Source organism: Tupaia chinensis, unplaced genomic scaffold, assembly GCF_000334495.1.
Source record: "Tupaia chinensis unplaced genomic scaffold, TupChi_1.0 Scaffold000302_1, whole genome shotgun sequence".
NCBI classification, from domain to species: domain Eukaryota; kingdom Metazoa; phylum Chordata; class Mammalia; order Scandentia; family Tupaiidae; genus Tupaia; species Tupaia belangeri.
In genome coordinates, this window is record NW_006159792.1 from 177828 (window position 1) to 194609 (window position 16782).

Sequence of the window (16782 nt, forward strand, 5' to 3'; positions counted from 1 at the left end):
CACACACACACACACACACACACTCAAAAACATATGCATATTATCTAAGCAAGATTAAAACAAAACAAAACTTGGATGGTACAGAAAGATACCAAGGAGAAAATGAAAATTTTTTCAGACTTCATTTCTACACTGAAAGACCCAAAGCAGGAATATAGTAAACATGTTTGTAAACTGCTTTCTTTCTTTAAATCTTTGTACGTCAGCGAATATACTCACATGCTATCATTTAAAGTAACCTCATAGTATCCCATTTTATAGGTGGGTTATAATTATGCCACCATTTAAAGTAACTGCATAGTATCCCATTTTATAGGTGGGTTATAATCCATATGAGCAATTCTTTTTTTTTTTGTCAGATATTTTGCCCTTCTCAAGTGTTTTGCTATTATAAACAGTGATGCGATGAACATCCTGATTATTGTATAACATTTTTCAGATCAGTTCCTTTGAATAAATTCTTAAATATGGATCAAAGAGTATGGGGATGTTCAAAGGCTTTTGCTAGATATCAGCCAATGTGTCCCATGAGGATTTCATTAGTTTCTGATTCGCCCAGCAGTGCACGTGAATGTCCACTTTGCTCATTCTTGCTATGGCTGACCATAAAATGGGCCACAATACTTTGCACTTCTTTGCAAGGAGAAGTCGTGTGTTCCACCCCTCGAAATTGGGCTGACCAGTTATGACAGTTTGCCAATCGGCGTGTGACAGCAGTGATGTACAAACATGAGCCCAGGCTTCAAAAGGTTTTGCCACTTCCCCTTAACACGGCCACAACTGCCATGTGAACGAGCCAGGCTATGGCTGAGAGACCACATGGAGCAGAGCAGAGCCTCTCCGGCGAGACTGCCCTAGACCACCCGGTCTCCAGTCAGCAGCTGACAGCAAACGCAGGAGCAGGCCCAGCCAAGACCCACGATCAGCCAGTCAGCACACTTGTGCGCTGGGAAACGCCGCTCTATTAGGCTGCTGGGTTTCATGGTAGTCCATAATGCAAAAACAGGTCACTGATGCACCCACCGATGCTCCACTTTGTCAGTCCTTTAGAGTCGTATCAATTAACAATGATATCTAATTTTTGTGTATTTCCAAATTTTTTTTTTTTTGGAGAGGTTTTTGCTATAGGGTGCATGCACTCGCTAGACAGACAGAGAGAGACAGAGAGACAGAAAGCAAGAAATCACCCCCTGGGGGGGGATGGCCACACCACAATCCCTTCTCCTCCATTCTCCTCTCGGGATCTTGGGCACGCTCGCAAACACACCCGGCATGAGTTTAAGCCACCAGGTCTGGGACGCGAACCGAGGTTGACCACATGGGAGTCCAGCGACATAGCCATTACGCTAACTGCTGGTCCCTTTATTTTTGACATTTTTAATGTAGTATTTTTTCACATGTTCTCTTGCCATTTGAAATGGCTGCCTTATTAATCGACTATTTTCCCATTGATGTGCTATTTTTTCTCTTACCGGTTTTATTAGTGCTCCTTTTCATGAACCCTTTGCCTGTGAAGTGTGTTGCAATGATTTTTCATCAAATGGTGACACTGACTTTCTTGTATAGCTCATCAACTTTCTCTGCATGCCAAAGACGGTGATTCTAAAACTATTTTAAGAGCTACAATGTGAGGATGCAAAGGAACGCTCCCAGGCATTACTTTGAAGGGCTGAACATTCATTCTGAAGTGTAGTTTCTAGGACATTCACTGTCAGGGAGCGGCAGCCTTGTGGGTTTGTAATTAAGGCATTAGGCGCTTCAGAGTCGAAGGCATAATTCAGTTCTAGTCGTAGAAGCGATGCCATTGGCCTCAGCAGCAAAGCACTTCCTGTGTCATTCTGTGATGTATGAGGCAGGGGCTGTTGTGCTTTCTCTACCTGAAACACTCTGAGGGGTTTTTCAAAGCAGGTGCCAAGTGGCTTTTGGCTATGAGAGGCCTTGTGAAAAGTGACTGAAGACGCAGACCCACCCTGTGCCCTCTTGTCCTCACAATACGTGATGCTCCGAGAAGTGCTGCAGCAAAGCAGGCTGACCCAATACCATTTTGTCAAACACATTCAGAAAGTGCCGGACCAAAACGATCCCCATAAGATTTGAGAAGCTGCAAAAGTGAACACTTCGGGAACCAGCAGTTGGCGTAATGGCTATGTTGCTCAATTCCCATGTAGCCGACCGCAGTTCGAGTCCCGGACCCGGTGGCTTAAACTCACGCCAGGCACGTGTGCATGTGTGCCCAAGATCCCGAGAGGAGAATGGAGGAGAAGGGATTGGGGCATGGCCATCCCCTCTGGGGGGTGATTTCTCACTTTCTATCTCTCTGTCTCTCTCTTTCTGGTGAGTGCATATGCCCTATAGCAAAAACCTCTCCAAAAAAAAAAGCAAACACTTCATTGGCCTAGGGTTCAACAGCAAACCTCCTCCCCAAAGTTCATGACCTCCAGATACTTCCAACCACTCTCAATTCAGCCATGTCTGTGGAAGAATGAGCGAGCTGCAAAGCAGAATGTGGTTAAAGCCCTTCCAGGGCTGCTGAGAGCTCTCAGTTCAGAACGTGGCCCTGGCCCGGAAAGCTCCCTCTACCATCATTTCTAATCCCTTCCCTCCTTCCTGCACCCCCTGTGCCTCTCTGAGAGGGGCCAATGTGGAACATTCTCTGAGTCCCGCTTCCCGGCTCGCCCGCAGAGCCATGCTGTTCGGCACTCTCTGAAGGAAAACAGCAGAACTCGGTCTCCCCAGTCTGTGTGGGGGTGTCAGGGCACCTCCAAGGCTCTAGGCACAGGGCCCGGGCTGGTCACGGTGTCTCCAGGTGACTCGCCCTCAGAATAAAGCTTCTGTATTTCCTCAAGGCATGAGGTGAGATGTCTTTGCCGACTATGACACTCCTGTATCAAGTAAAACTCTGAATTTAAGGAAAACATATTAATTTGACTAATTTCTAATTATAGAGTGGAACATTACTTGGAGCAGACTTCCCAGTGCACTCTGACCCCTAGGTACCGTCAGACCCGTGACCCTCCTCTGACATTAGCTGTCACACACGGGCCTAGAGCGCGCCCTCGGGACCTGCGGTCACCAGGCCACCCTCTCATGGCTCTGCTCCCTGGCTCTCCTCTCGTCATGCAAATAACCTTTGTGAGGCTACAACTTTGGCCGCTTGGTGAAAGCACGTGAGTGCTTCATTTTTGCTGAGCCTGAGAAATGCTCTTAGTCCGTTTTCCTAGAGCCTGCCCTGTCCTTCCTTTCCTGGCCTGCTCAGGATGGAGTGTGCTGGGGCAAGCACAAGCCATCTGCGTGTGAATGGCCTCAGGTCTGCCCACCTGGGGGACTTCTCCACCTGACACCTTCTCTCCAGCCCTCTGCAGGTTGCAGTCAGGGTTTGTCTACAGGCCCCGGTTTGCTCAGAATACCTAATGCAGGGATGGCAACCAGGTTTCAGGTTGTTCATTAACTCTGACTGATTGGAAGTGGCTATTGGGGGCATCAATCAATTAACAACGACTGCTGGGGTGTGTGTATGAATGTGAATGCGTGTCTGCGTGTGCGCGCGTGTGGGGGCTGCAGGACTCATGTTAGATATTCACCATCATTGACTCAACTCTTTCTATAAAACTCTGCCCTATTTACAACCTGGAACTATTTTCTGCAGTAGTTGAGAGAAACCTTAGCTAAAGCGTTAGTAATTTCCCTTCCTTTCTTTTTCTTTCTTTTTCTTCTTTTTTATTTTCCTTCCTTCCTTCCTTCCTTCCTTCCTTCCTTCTTTCCTTCCTTCCTTTCTCTCTCTCTCTCTCTCTCTCTCTTTCTTTCAAGATTTTTACTATAGGGCTCATATGCTCACTGGAGAGACAGAAAGTGAGAAATCACCCTTCCAGGGGGATGGCCACACCACAATCCCTTCCCCTCCATTCTTCTCTCAGGATTTTAGGCATGCACTCACATGCACCCGGTGTGAGTTTTAAGCCTCTGGGTATAGGACTCAAACCGTGGTCAACTAGTGGGAGCAGAGTGATGTAACCATTACACCATCTGCTGGTCCCAATGCACCAGGAACTTTCACAGTGCCCTTAAGTAGACCCTGACGAGGTTCTCTGCAGAGACGGGCTGTGCTTCCGTCTAGGGTGCTGCGGCCAGGGAGTGGCGAGCTGCAGCTTCCCGAGTACAGGCATGCTGTATGGTGACTGGGGACCGTCCCACTCTGTGAGCACCGCCCTCACCACGTACTGCCAGGTGCAGCAGACAAGCCATACTTAGCAGCTCTGGTTAGGAGTTGACGAGCCCCCGTGTCAGAGCTCAGGGCCGAGACCGGCTGGCCGCAGGTGCGCGGCGAAGGGCGAAGGGCGTCTCTCGCAGCCCCGACTGCCCCTGGCTTCCACCGGCTCCTGCAAACAAGAGCACCCATGGTTCCTTCTGCAGGTGCAGCTCTCCAGGAAGTCCCAGGTCTGGAGACATGGTGCCTGGCCCTCAGGCACGCAGGATCAGAGGACTAGGTCACAGAGCGCTCGGGCCTGCGGTGAGGGGCGACAGCCTGAAAGGACGAAAGACCTATCTGAAAACCGACTCCCCAAGAATAACTTTCAGAGCCTGGGGTCACAGGGGCTGCTAGTGATTCCTCTCATCCGGCCCACCGCCCCATTAAGATGGAGCTTCTGAAGCCCCTTCACAGGAAGAGCCAAGATTCCAAGATGCTTTTGTCACCTGCTGCACAGTCTGTCACTGAGTGATCAGCTGAGGAGGACATGGAAACCGAACCGTTCTGAGCAACAGGTACTGACTGAAGTCTCGGACTTCTAGCTGGGGGTGTGCAGAGTCGGGGTGCGGCACCCAGACTGGCCCCACTAGGTAGTCCCTGTCCTGTACGGAGGAGGCAGGGTGGTGGAGGGTTTAGCCACCAGCTCTGAGAGAACACAGACATGGGTTCAGCTTCTGGGGGGTCTGGTGAGTGTGCATCACCTCGGCAAGTTATTTAAACCTTTCTGAGCTCGTTTCCCCACCTGTAAGCTGGAGGTGACAGCCCCCTGCAGAAGGGCTGTGGGGTTAAACGCCGTGAGCCGTGACAGGCCCTTAGCTTGGTGTCTGGGACATCTGCTCACCGCTGTTGCTGGTGCAGGGAGCTTTGAGAGGTCATCTCTGCGGGCTGGTGTGGCACGCAGCACAGAGCCCGCGGCTGGGCTTGACTTCCAGACGTACCGAGTGAGTCGGAAAGTGGAAAATGCAACAACGATTCCCTGGTCACCTCTTCCAGAGTGGCAGACACCAGCACCAACCTCCTCATGTTCCTGCCCCAACCTGCTCCTTCTGTATCTCCCACTGCTCAGCCCTGACCCTTGATCCCTCTCTCTGTCCTGCCCAGATGCACACCGCAGGAAAACCTGTCCTGCCTGGCTCATCATGCCGCCTGAGGAGGGCGCTGTACCTTGCCACCTTCTCTTCATCCTGTACTCACTGGAGGCTGTCAGGTCTAAAACGGTCTAAGGGTTTCCAAGCACCTTCGGGTGAGAGGCAGCATGCCCAGGGCAGTTCCCAGGTCTGCCCTCCCACCTTGTTCCACCTTCCCCTCCCAGCCAGTCACCTGCCCCCCACTCCGGAACACGCTGGACCTCCGCCTGCCTGGGTGTCCACCCCATTGCTCCCTCTGCCGGCAGCTTTTCCCAGGTACCCCATGGTTTGCTATTTCCTCTTCTTCCTAGTTTAGATATCACCTTCTCTGTGAGGCTTTTTCACCTACACTATTTTATTTTATTTTTTGGAGAGGTTTTTGCTATAGGACGCGTGTGCTCGCCAGACAGACAGAGAGACAGAGAGACAGAAAGCGAGAAATCACCCTCCAGAGGGGAATGGTCACGCCGCAATCCCTTCTCCTCCATTCTCCTCTCGGGATCTTGGGCATGCACACACACGCGCCCAGCGTGAGTCTCAAGCCACCGGGTCCGGGATGCGAACCGCGGTCGACTATGTGGGAGTCCAGCGACATAGCCATTATGCTAACTGCTGGTCCCCACCGCCAATATTTTAAATCGTCCTCTGTAGCTGACTGAATAGCAGCCTTTAAAGAGAGCAATGGGGCTGGCCCTGCAGCCCAGTGGTTAAGGGACCCTGGCTCCTACATGGTTGACTGTGGTTTGGATTCTAGTCCCAGTGGCTTGCAAAACATCCTGGGTACACACGCGTGTATGCCCTACATCCTGATGGGATTGGTAAATGGGGGGAAGGGGTTGCAACATGGCCTCTCACTGGGGGGGTGTTCTCCCCCCACTCCATGGTGAGTGCACACACCCTCTGGCAGTTCCACCAACCAATAAAAATATGTCGGCATCACTAGAACTCGGGGATGCTCCCTTCAATGGCAGAGGGAACTTCGCTGTTGGGATTAAATTGAGGATCTTGGGATGCAGAGCTATCCCGGGTTATCCAGTTGGGGAATACTCCATGATAGACATGCAATCACATATGTCCTTGTAAGAGGGAGACAGGAGATTCGACTGCTGCTTCTTCCTTTTTTTTGAGAGAGATTTTTGCTGTAGGGCGTGTGCGCTTGCCAGAGACAGAGAGATAGAAAGTGAGAAATCACCCCCCATGGGGGGATGGCCACACCACAAGTAGTCCTTCTCCAGTGTCCTCTCAGGATCTTGGGCATGTGTACACCTGGCATGAGTTTTAAGCTGCCGGGTCTGGGACTTGAACCATGGTCAACTACGTGGAAGTCCAGCGATGCAACCATTTACGCCATCTGCTGGCCTCAAGGTTTGACTACTTCGAAGGAGAGGAGGCAATGTGACAGTGGAAGCAGAGATTGTGGCTTGCCACAAGCCAAGGAATGAGTGGGGCCTCAGAAGCAGGAGGAGGTCAGGATGGATCTCGCTCAAATCTCCCAAATCCTCTGTCTCTGCGACACTGATGGGACACTGACGATGGCAGTGTGCTCCACGGCCCAGGACTTTATTTCCTGATCTCACAGTGAGGGGCAAGCTCAGGCCTCACAGCCTCTCATTGCTTCCCGTGGGGTGTAGAAAGGGAAAGGAAGAGGGGGCTCTGACACCCCAGGGCAGAGGCCCAGCTCCCAGTCTGAGCCCCACTTGCGGGCTGTCTCTGGCTCAGGCTGCAGATCTGGACGCTCAGTCTCAGGCGCGGTCTCGGCTCGTGGTGAATCACTTACCTTGGTTGTCGTAGGAAGTGATGACCTGGGGCTGCGGAGGGTGCTGCTTCTCTGCCAGGTTTCCTATGTAAGGACAGAGAAGCCGGCAGTGAGCGCTGGGACCATGGTGGAGTTTTCCTTGGGCAGGACAGGGAGCTGTGTGTGTCTGCGGGAAGGCGGGCTGGTGGGGCCAAGCACAACCGCAGGCTGGGCCTACACACATTCATGGTCATCCCATGGCGTGCACACCCTGTGACCCAGCTAGGCCACAGCTGAACGTGAGGCAAATGCCCAGGAACCTTGATGCCCCTCAGAGGTGCCAGCATGGCAGGGCTTCGGCAGCAAGCTGTTGCCTTCGTGCTCTGTGTGGCCGGACGCTCGGCTGTGCTGCCGTTGGGCACTGTGCCAGAGCCCTTTCCCACACATGGAGGCCTCGCTGGTCTGCCCTGCTCTGTGCAGCAGGCTGGGAGGTTCTGAACTGAGGCTTGAGGCTTGACCCCAGCTCAGCCTTGCCTCCCTCTGAGAAGAACAGGGTTGGGGGACAGCCTGCGTGTGAGGGCAGCCCGGGAGTTGGGATGATGCAGTCTGGTTCCTGCTCACACGCATCCGCAGGACCACCGCTGCATGCAAATCTCTTCACACGCTAGAGGAGCTTCTGCCCCAGTGACGTAGAGCTGTCCTGAGGGCCCGGTGAGGTCAGGCTGCTGTAGAGAGGTGCCGCCAGCCATGGAGGTAGAGCCCACAGGCTTCCCTGCCTCGCCGACCAGAAGTGTGGCCTTTCCTACACCCTCCGGTGCAGCTGCTGTGGCCTAGTCTTCCTGAAGCCATGCTTGAGCTTTGGCTTCAGAGGGTCAGGGGAGGGGTGGTGGAGGGGCTAGGGTTGCATTGTGGCAGCAGGAGTTTCTTCCACTGTCACCACAGCCTGTCACCTTCTCCCACTGGCCCGGAATGGGGCTACCACTGGAAGTGACCACTGGGAACAAGAAGCCTCTGGGGTGCTGGTCTGAACAGGCTCCACTCAGGTGACTCCCCTGTGCACCTGACCAGCTCAGCCACTCAGTACTTTCCCTGCCTGGGCCCAAGCAAAAGCCAGTCATGGTGGGGGAGTGGGGCTGAGCACGACACCCACTTGGCAGGGTCTTGCCCGGGGGATTTGCCTGCCACAGCCTTGTTCTGTGCATGGGCCCAGCAGGTTCCTGAGCCTCCAGGCCACGGTCAGCCAGCAGGCCAGGCCCACTGCATGTCTAACAGGGCTAAAGCCCCAGACCAGGCTCAGGGAGGGCCGGGAGGCCGCCTCCTGTGGACGCAGCTGGCTGCCTCTCCTCTCGGCTGTCCCAGGGAGGAAAGAGGATCTGAGAAGGGAATCCTCAAGGAGGGTGATTGGCTGGCAGAGCTGCCATGGGGTATTTATAGTCAGGATGGCACAATTGGTTTCCCTGTAGCTGTGGGGCTTCATCCTTGTGCTGCTAGGCAGACTTTGGCCAGGACCAAGGAAAGCAGCCAATCACAGCAGGGGAAGCCCGTTGCTGGGTAAGCTGAGGGTGGGGTGGAGGTGGCTCTGCCCCAACACCTGCTACTTTGAAAAGTTTGGAGCCCTCTAGGCTCCCCCTCACCCCAACCCTGCCAATGCAAGCCCAAGGAATGCACAGGGCAGCAGGAGGGGGCCATGTGGCCTTTCGGATCGGCCCCACGTCCAGCCACATTGGTGCACACTTCACCAGGAAAGCTGTGCAGTTACCAGGGCCTGCGAGCGACCAGGGCTGGCTGCCGTGGGCACAAGAGGGCATGGATGGGAAAAGGGCAGCCTTAATACCTTAGCCAGAATCTCAGCACCAGAAAACACAGGAAAAAAGCTATCATTTCAATTTCTGCATGTATACCAATGCATTTGAAAATAAACCAAGATTTACTTTAAATGACGTATACTGGGGGAGTGGCAGAGCCAAGACTTCTCTGGGCTCAGTCAGGGTCCAGAGCCTCTCTCTGACCCTGCATTTACCTGAAACTCAATTCTCAGTGTGATTTTGTAAGTACGACTATAATCACCCTCTTTAATGACTGACATGCTGTACTAAGATCCACTTCACGTCTTTTACAAGCGTCTGGTGTTCGTCTTGTAACAGTGACAATGTCACTTGTGTTTTGTTGTGTTTTTCCACTAAGCTTCCCCTAAATCAAGAACTCAGAAACGGTTAAAAATAAAATAAGATGGGACCAGCAGTTAGCCTAATGGGTGTGTCGCTGGACTCCCACATAGTCGACCGCGGTTCGAGTCCTGGACCCGGTGGCTTAAACTCACGCCGGGCGCGTGTGCGTACATGCCCAAGATCCCGAGAGGAAAATGGAGGAGAAGGGATTACGGCGTGGCCATCCCCCCGGGGGGTGATTTCTCTCTTTCTGTCTCTTTGTCTCTCTCTGTCTGTTTGGCGAGCGCACACGCCCTATAGCAAAAACCTCTCCAAAAAAAAAAGATGAATTTGATATAGTTTAGTCCTCTCTTGATATAGTAACGTGTCTGAGAAGCCTTAGGATAAATGTCCGACAATTCAGGCCAGGTAAGGGAAGGCTGTGACGGACACACGCAGTGTCTCTGTCCTCCCACCGGCAGCGCTGGCCCTCTCGCCCACTCTTAGCCCGCCTAGCATGCATACACCGACGCCCTGTATGGACTGCCTGTGGCTAGCACGTCTCTGGAGGTCTGGTTCTCACCATAGCTCTCCCTAGTGCACGGCATGGAGCACTGGCTTTGGTGCTGGCTTCAGTGGGCCAAAGCTGGTGTAGCTGCTCTCGGACGGCCCCAGTAGCAAGGTTAAGGTGCCACCACGCACATGCACGCCCGTCAGCTGAGACTCAGAAGGTGGGGAGGTGGGAGGAGGCACGTCTTAAGGATGACTCCTACTCATAGGCAGGGCAGGGGACACAGAAAAGCACTTCCCCGGCAGGGCACTGTGTCTTTTGTGGTGAGTTAGGAGTAATAATAATTCTTTTTTCTTTTGGAGAGGTTTTTGCTATAGGGTGCTTGCGCTAGCTGGAAAGACAGAGAGAGACAGAGAGACAGAAAGACAGAAAGCAAGAAATCACCCCCTCCCCCCGGGGGGCGGATGACCACACCACAATCCCTTCTCCACTCTCCTCTCGTAATCTTGGGCATGCATGCATGTGCGCTTGGCCCGAGTTTAAGCCACCGACGGGTACGATACTTGAACCGCAGTCGACTACATGGGAGTCCAGCGACATAGCCATTATGCCATCTGCTGGTTCCTGGAATGAATGAGGTGAACTCCACCCCGCGAGTGCGTCGGTGGGCCAGGGGACGGCGGAGGGCTGTGCAGAGAAGGACGTGAGAAGGTCCTGGGGGCCTCTGAGTAGGCGAGAGGGCTGAAGAGCCAGGCTCCGGGCTGAGCTTCCAGGGGCAGTGCCGAAACCGCACTGCCGTTGGTCTCCTGCGGGAACCTCTGTGGTCCGAGGAGCACTGGCTGCTCCTCCTGTGCCATGGAAGGAGTTCGACATGTGACATTTGTTCTTCTGACATTGGCTGAGGGGATGAATGAATCTGCTCTCAGAACTTCATTCTTGTCTTCTGTTACTGTTGGAAGCATAACCAAACATAGCTATCTGGTTTTCTATTTGCCGGCAGTCCTGTTTGCCCATTGGCGGAGCACCATGGAAGCCAGTCCCTACAGAATGGCCTTTGAGGAGCCTGTCATCTAATTCCAGAGCTCACATAGCCAGGGTCACAGAGCTGCCCACTGAAGCTCTGGGTGGGGAGGTCTGAACCCTCATGCAGCCACCAGGAGCATTCCCAGTGATGGGTGTCCTGGTGACTGGGTTAACACAATTGGAAAGGCGCAGAACCGGGACCACTACAGTCAGCCTGCTGAAAGTGTCCCCAGAGACACCCCAGGCCTGGGGGTGACTGAGTCCTGGAACCAGACAGAAGAGGGTTGGGGCTGACTTTTTCTTACTGCATTCTGGATCTTAGGCCAGTAAGGAGCTACCGAACTCTTGACCAGCACCCCCAGGCTCAGGTAGTGCCGTCTCAAGGCAGGCCACTATTCTTTTATTGAAAAACTTTTTTTAAAAGAATTATTTTATTGGGACCAGCAGTTAGCGTAATGGCTATGTCGCTGAACTCCTATGTAGCCGACCATGGTTCAAGTCTCGGACCTGGTGGCTTAAACTCACACTGGGTATGTGTGCGTGTATGCCCAAGATCCTGAGAGGAGAATGGAGGAGAAGGGATTGTGGTGTGACCATCCCCCCTGGGGAGGAGAAGGGAGTGTGACCATCCCCCCTGGGGAGTGAGTTCTCACTTTCTAGCAAGTGCATACACCTTATAGCAAAAACCTCTCAAAAAAAAAAAAAAAAAGAACGATTTTATTTAACTTTATTTAATTATTTACTTCTTTTTTTTTATTTTTTAATTATTTTTTTAATTTGACCAGAGGGACAGAGTGAGAGAATGAGGGAGCAAGAGAGTGAGAAAAGAGAATGAGAAAGCAAGCCACTAGGTCTGGGGTTCGACCTGATTTGGTGGTTGGCCATGTGGGAGTCCAGCACACTTAACCACCATGCCACCTGCCGGCTCCTTACTGGAAAACTTGTGAAATACAGAAGCCCTGCACGACATGAGCAGCCCTGTCTCCTGTGGGAACACTCGCACCTCACCTTCCCAGGCTGTGCAAGTCCTCCCTGTGGCAGCAGACAAGTGGATGCTGAGGTTTATGGCCTCGGTCCCCAGCGACGGCCTCTGGAGAGCCCAGGGCCTGATGCCAGGGAAAACATTCCGGGGTCCCAGTGGCCCAGGAGGCCTGGTGGAGCTACTAGTAGCCACGTTTTGCTCAGTGGTTAGGAGGTTAGGGCCAGTCTTCGTTCCAACAAGCGAGACCAGCCCTTACGGTTGTTTTTCAATGTACTGAATCCCAGAGATGGAAAACAAAAATAAAACCAAAAGGCATTTACCATGAAGATCATTTCCTTCCAACTTCTGCCATCTCCGGATTCCATTCCCCATGCCTGGGAGCCCTGTGAAATGACAAGGACTGGTGTGAGGTTTTCTGTGGGAGAGACCCAGGGAGCAAAGAGCGGCACACCAGTTGCAGGATTATCTGGGTTAAAGCAGCACTGGGGAAACCGGGCTCTCACAGGATCCCAGGGAGGCTGCTCTGAATGAAATACATTTTGGGGGAATGAAGGCAACCCTTGGAATTTAAAACATTAAAGGGAATGTTAAAACAGCAGTTTTCAAGGCTAGGGAGTGAGTTAGCAGGATGATCCAGGGAGAATTTCTGCAGCATCTCTGCTGCATGAACGAACAGCATTACCGTGGAAGACATTCGCTGCCCACTCAGGTTGCCCATTTCTGTGTGTGGTGAGCCCCTGCCCCTTTGCAGCCATGAAGGGTGAGGGGTGGCAAACACCTGTCCCCGTGGGAACAGAAAGGACGGCCGCTCACTCTCTCAGCTTCCCTTGCAGCTAGAGCCTGGGCACGTGCGGCCTGCCATGCCACCGAGGTGCTCGAGCGCCTGTCTTGGGACCTGGTGATGCAGCTGGAAGGGAAGGAGGCTCCGCTTCTGGTGGCAGCTGGAAGTGGTAGCTGCAAAGTCGAGTTCCTGGCACAGAACTGGCCTACATTCTGGCAGTGGGAGCTGGGGCAATAAAAGCAAGCTCCTGGCACGGACCAAGCGTCTGCGGCTCCTCGGTGGCTGTGGAGGTTTCCTCACCAGACCAGCCCTGCAGTGCAGTTTCTGGCACTGCCCCTGGAAGCTCAGCCCGGAGCCTGTCCTTCAGCCCTCTCTGCTGCCCAGAGGCCCGAGTGCCTTTCGACGTCCTCTGCAGAGCCCTTCACAGTCGGCGCCTGTGGCTCACTGACGCGCTCGTGGGGTGGAGTGTAAGTCACATGGACGTCTGGGACAAAGGCTGAGACTGACGCACTTTCAGACTCGGGGCACGAGCTTGCGCTGCCTTCCCCTGCAACGGGATACAGGAGCCCTTCTCTCCGATGGGAGCCAAGGGCTTCCAGCACGTTTCCGAAAGCGCTGCCCTAGGGAGACATCTTGGAGGGCACTAGGTCATTGGGGGGAATGGGAGGGACCATCTGCTGCCCTTGCAGCCCAGCTCCCTGGGGATCCAGCCTCTCCCCACTCTCCTCGCCCCTTCGTCCCTCTGCCACAAGGTCGTCAGGTGGTTATAGCCTCATTCAGTCCTCTGCATTGCCATAACTGAGCTTCAACTTTTTTCTGATACAGAGCTCGGGCTCTCCTTCACAGAACCGAGGAAGACAGCTCTCCGGTGGATTTGGAGCGTAGAGGAAGCCGGAGGAGATGCCCGGAAGTGGGCATGGGTTTGTTCTGAATAGTACACAGCAACGGGACGCCTTGTTCAGCACCTTCCCTCCCACTCACCCAGGCTGTGTCCTGAGGAGTGGACCCGGACTAGGCTGGGATCTCTGGGGCATAATGAATGCCCAGATGGCCCTGGAGGCCATGCGCTTCCCCTCTTCCTGCTCTGGTGCAAAGCTGAGAGCGAACAGGTGACAGGTCTCTCCGTGTCACTGTATCTTAGAGAAGCCTTCCCCAGGAAAGTATCCTGAAAACGGTATCAGCTGAAAGGGTCCAGCACGTGGGGGTCTTTGCTCCCTGAGCCATCGTCTGGGCTCCTGGCCGTTCGTGTCAGGTGCTGGGCACTCTCAGGGCAGTCCAGGTGCCTGGCATTCCCTGAGCTTCTCTGAGTTCTTTGCCGTCTCTAGTGTCAGAGCCTTTATGAGAGATGTGGTCAGAGGGAATTGGGACTTGTGGTCTGTCCTGGAACTGGGCCTTGTGGGGGTTCTCTGGCCTCACCACACCCTTGGGAAGGCCTCCTGGACTGTGGTGCACAGTCTCATTTCTATGGAAAAACCTGATTTCTTAACTACAAATCTGATAGCAGCCCTGAGAACTAAAGAACCAACCAACCCAAACAAATACCCCCAACTCCCGCCAAGACTGTGCACCTGGCGGCGCTGTCAGCCCTTAGGGATGGATTTCTTTCCTGGGACTGCCTCCTCAGGAGGTCTCCAGGAACTCTGGGGGCAGCTCCAGCCTGTGTGACCGGTGGGCTCAAGGCCACTTGCAGTATGATTGCTGAAGCCAGGCGGTGGGAGGTGGATGCTCTGTGGGCAGGGGCTCTGGGGACAGAAGAGCCCGGCGGGAACTCCGAGGAGCTCCAGAGCTGGAGGGGTGGCAGATGTGGATCGTTTTCCTGCCTGAGCAGCGGGCATCACTCCTGGGGAACTGGAGCACAGTCTAGAGCCCCTCCCACCTCCCACCACCTTCAGCAGGGCCTGGAAGGGCCTTGTCAGAGACCAGGGACCATGAGGTGCCTAGATTTCTCAGGGCCAAATTTAACTTCCATTATTACGCATGGGCAGGACGTTCCCACTGTGTCCTGTCATCTGGAGACCGCGCAGGCCTGCGGACTGCTTTCCACAATCACAGAACAGGCACTTTACTTGAGCGGTCTCTCTCCTTCCCCACAGTCGTGGGCCAGCGAAGCTGATGGACAAGTTCAAGTGGAGAGAGCAGATTCCCAATCTCACTCTGCCCCAGACGGTGTTCTTTCAGCTCTTTCGTGCCTTCTATCTGTAGGAAGCTGAGGGAGTCTCCAGAGACGGGAAACTGAGGCCATAACTTATGCGAGGGGGCTCCTCACTGCAGAGTGGGACTGACACAGACTCCCCGGGGCGTGCCCTGCTCCGTGCGGTGCAGGGGCCAGGCCTCCGCTAAGCATGAGTAGAGTGCAGTGCAGGGGCCAGGCCTCCGCTAAGCATGAGTCAGGCCTGAGGCTCTGGTCCCCTCCTTCCAGGGCATCTTGCAACCCCGAGCTGCACCCTTCGGGGAGTGGCTGGAGGAAACAGGCTCCTGGGGTGACAGAAGCACCCACAGGCCCGCACGGGGAGTCAACCCAGGACAAGCACCCGGCTGCTCCTTCCAACTGGACACCGGTGCCAGGGCTGAGAGTCGCAGGCAGCCCTGGGGGAGAAGGTCCGGCTCTCTGACCTCGCTTGGGGATGCATGGGCCCCCCTCCCTCGGCAGGCAGGTGGGCCCTGGGGCGCAGAGGCCCGTGTGCCCTGGTTTCAGGGTTCGCAGCGCTCGCATTACCTCCTCGGCGCTGCGGCGCGCCCGGGTGCCCCTGCTGGTCCGAGTGCGCGCCCTGCGCGGCGCGCCGCTTCTCCGAGTGCACGATCAGCAGCATGTCGATGGACACGGCGTTGCAGTCCTTCTTCAGCTCCATGGTCCGCCTCCTGCCGGCCTGCGCGCCGCGGCCGCTCGCGAGGCTGCCTGCGCTGCAAATGGCCCCGTGCGCGCCGCTGCCCGGCGCGGGAGAGGGCGCTCCCCAGCCGCCCGAGCCGCTGCGCCCCGCGTTTCGCTGACTCTGCCAAACACGCCATTAGGGCCCGCCTGGGAGGGCGCTACCCTAATGAAGCGGCTAAGTCACCTTTGAAAGGAAATCCCCGGCCGAGCCCTGACCTGCTCCGAGGCCGCAGGGGGCAGAGGCGCCCGGCCTCCCGCCCCGCCCCGCCCCGTGCGCTGGGAGCGCTAGTCCCGGGCTCCCTGCGTCTCCTCCGGGGGCCGCGCGCGGCCTTGCCCCGCGGTCTCCGGAGTTAGGGGTCGAGGAAGAAGGAGTCCCCGAGCCGGCCCGGGCAGACCTCCTCCGAAAACCCCTGGCAAAGACAGACATTGCCCAGCTGCGCACACCGAGCATGGTTCAGGAGGGAAAACCTCAAGGCGGCTCCAGACCGAAAGGCCTAGGTCTCTCTCCTTCCTTGGGTCGGTTTTGGGGGTTGACAGTCCTCTCTGTGGAGGGGAGCTGAGGGTGGGTGTTGGGGTCGAACCTCCCCTGAATTATGACCCCTCCAGAACTTGGACCGTGCCCACTGGACATCAGCCTAGCAATCAATTCTCTTTGGCCTGGAAAGAGTCTTCAAATCTCTGTTCCTTCTAGAAGCCTGGCTCCTGCAGGGTGGGGAGGGGCGGGAGAAGGGGAGCTAGGGCCCCGAGCTGCCGGCTGCAGTCCAGGAGCTGGACCTGAGAACCCGTGTATTTTTAGCTGGGCCTGGCCTGCCCAGCAGCAGGGCTTTGGGCTGTAGGCCTCGGGAGTGTTTACTCGGCCATCTGCCTGGGAGCCCCGCCCGGCTGAGGACAGCCCTATGAACTGGGGTTCCAGCGTTAAGAAATGCCCACAGGGAGCCTGGAGCTCTGGGACCCTCCCACGGCTGACTGCGCTGTCCTGCTTTGCAACAGGGTGCCTGAGGCCCCCGCTCTGGGGATCTGCCCTTAGCCAGGCTGCATTCCAGCGCGCCCGTACCACTTGCTGGCCACGCAGCCTCGGGGCAGCCGTGTCCCCTCCGTTTTCTCACCCGGTCGTGCAACCTCGGGTCAGCCGTGTCCCCTCCGTTTTCTCACCCGGTCACTGGGGCAATAACTCTGGGAGGGCTGTGGTGAGAATGGCATGCACGTAAGGTGCCCGGCCCCGAGTGAATGGTGTCCGACAGTAGCTGACATTCTTACCTCATTTAAAGGGTCAGGAAAGGGACAGGAGAGGTGACAAGTCAGCATGAGTTGGGGGCTTCAGGCAGTCACACGCTCAGATGCTGAAGGCCTTCTCCGCCGAG

The 16782-nt window shown here is 55.1% G+C and overlaps 1 protein-coding gene across 1 annotated transcript in view; it reads right to left on the reverse strand.

Moving 5' to 3' along the window:
- Window positions 1-15435, reverse strand: part of KY (kyphoscoliosis peptidase) — a 77961-nt gene extending 62526 nt beyond the window's left edge. Inside the window, exons 1-3 of the mRNA XM_006150855.1 lie at window positions 15269-15435; window positions 12092-12154; window positions 7151-7213 (exon numbers count right to left, since the gene is read on the reverse strand). Coding sequence (XP_006150917.1) covers window positions 7151-7213; window positions 12092-12154; window positions 15269-15401 — 259 coding nt within the window. The 5' untranslated portion in view covers window positions 15402-15435. The remainder of the gene's footprint in view (window positions 1-7150; window positions 7214-12091; window positions 12155-15268) is intronic.
- Between the last annotated feature and the right edge of the window lie 1347 nt (window positions 15436-16782).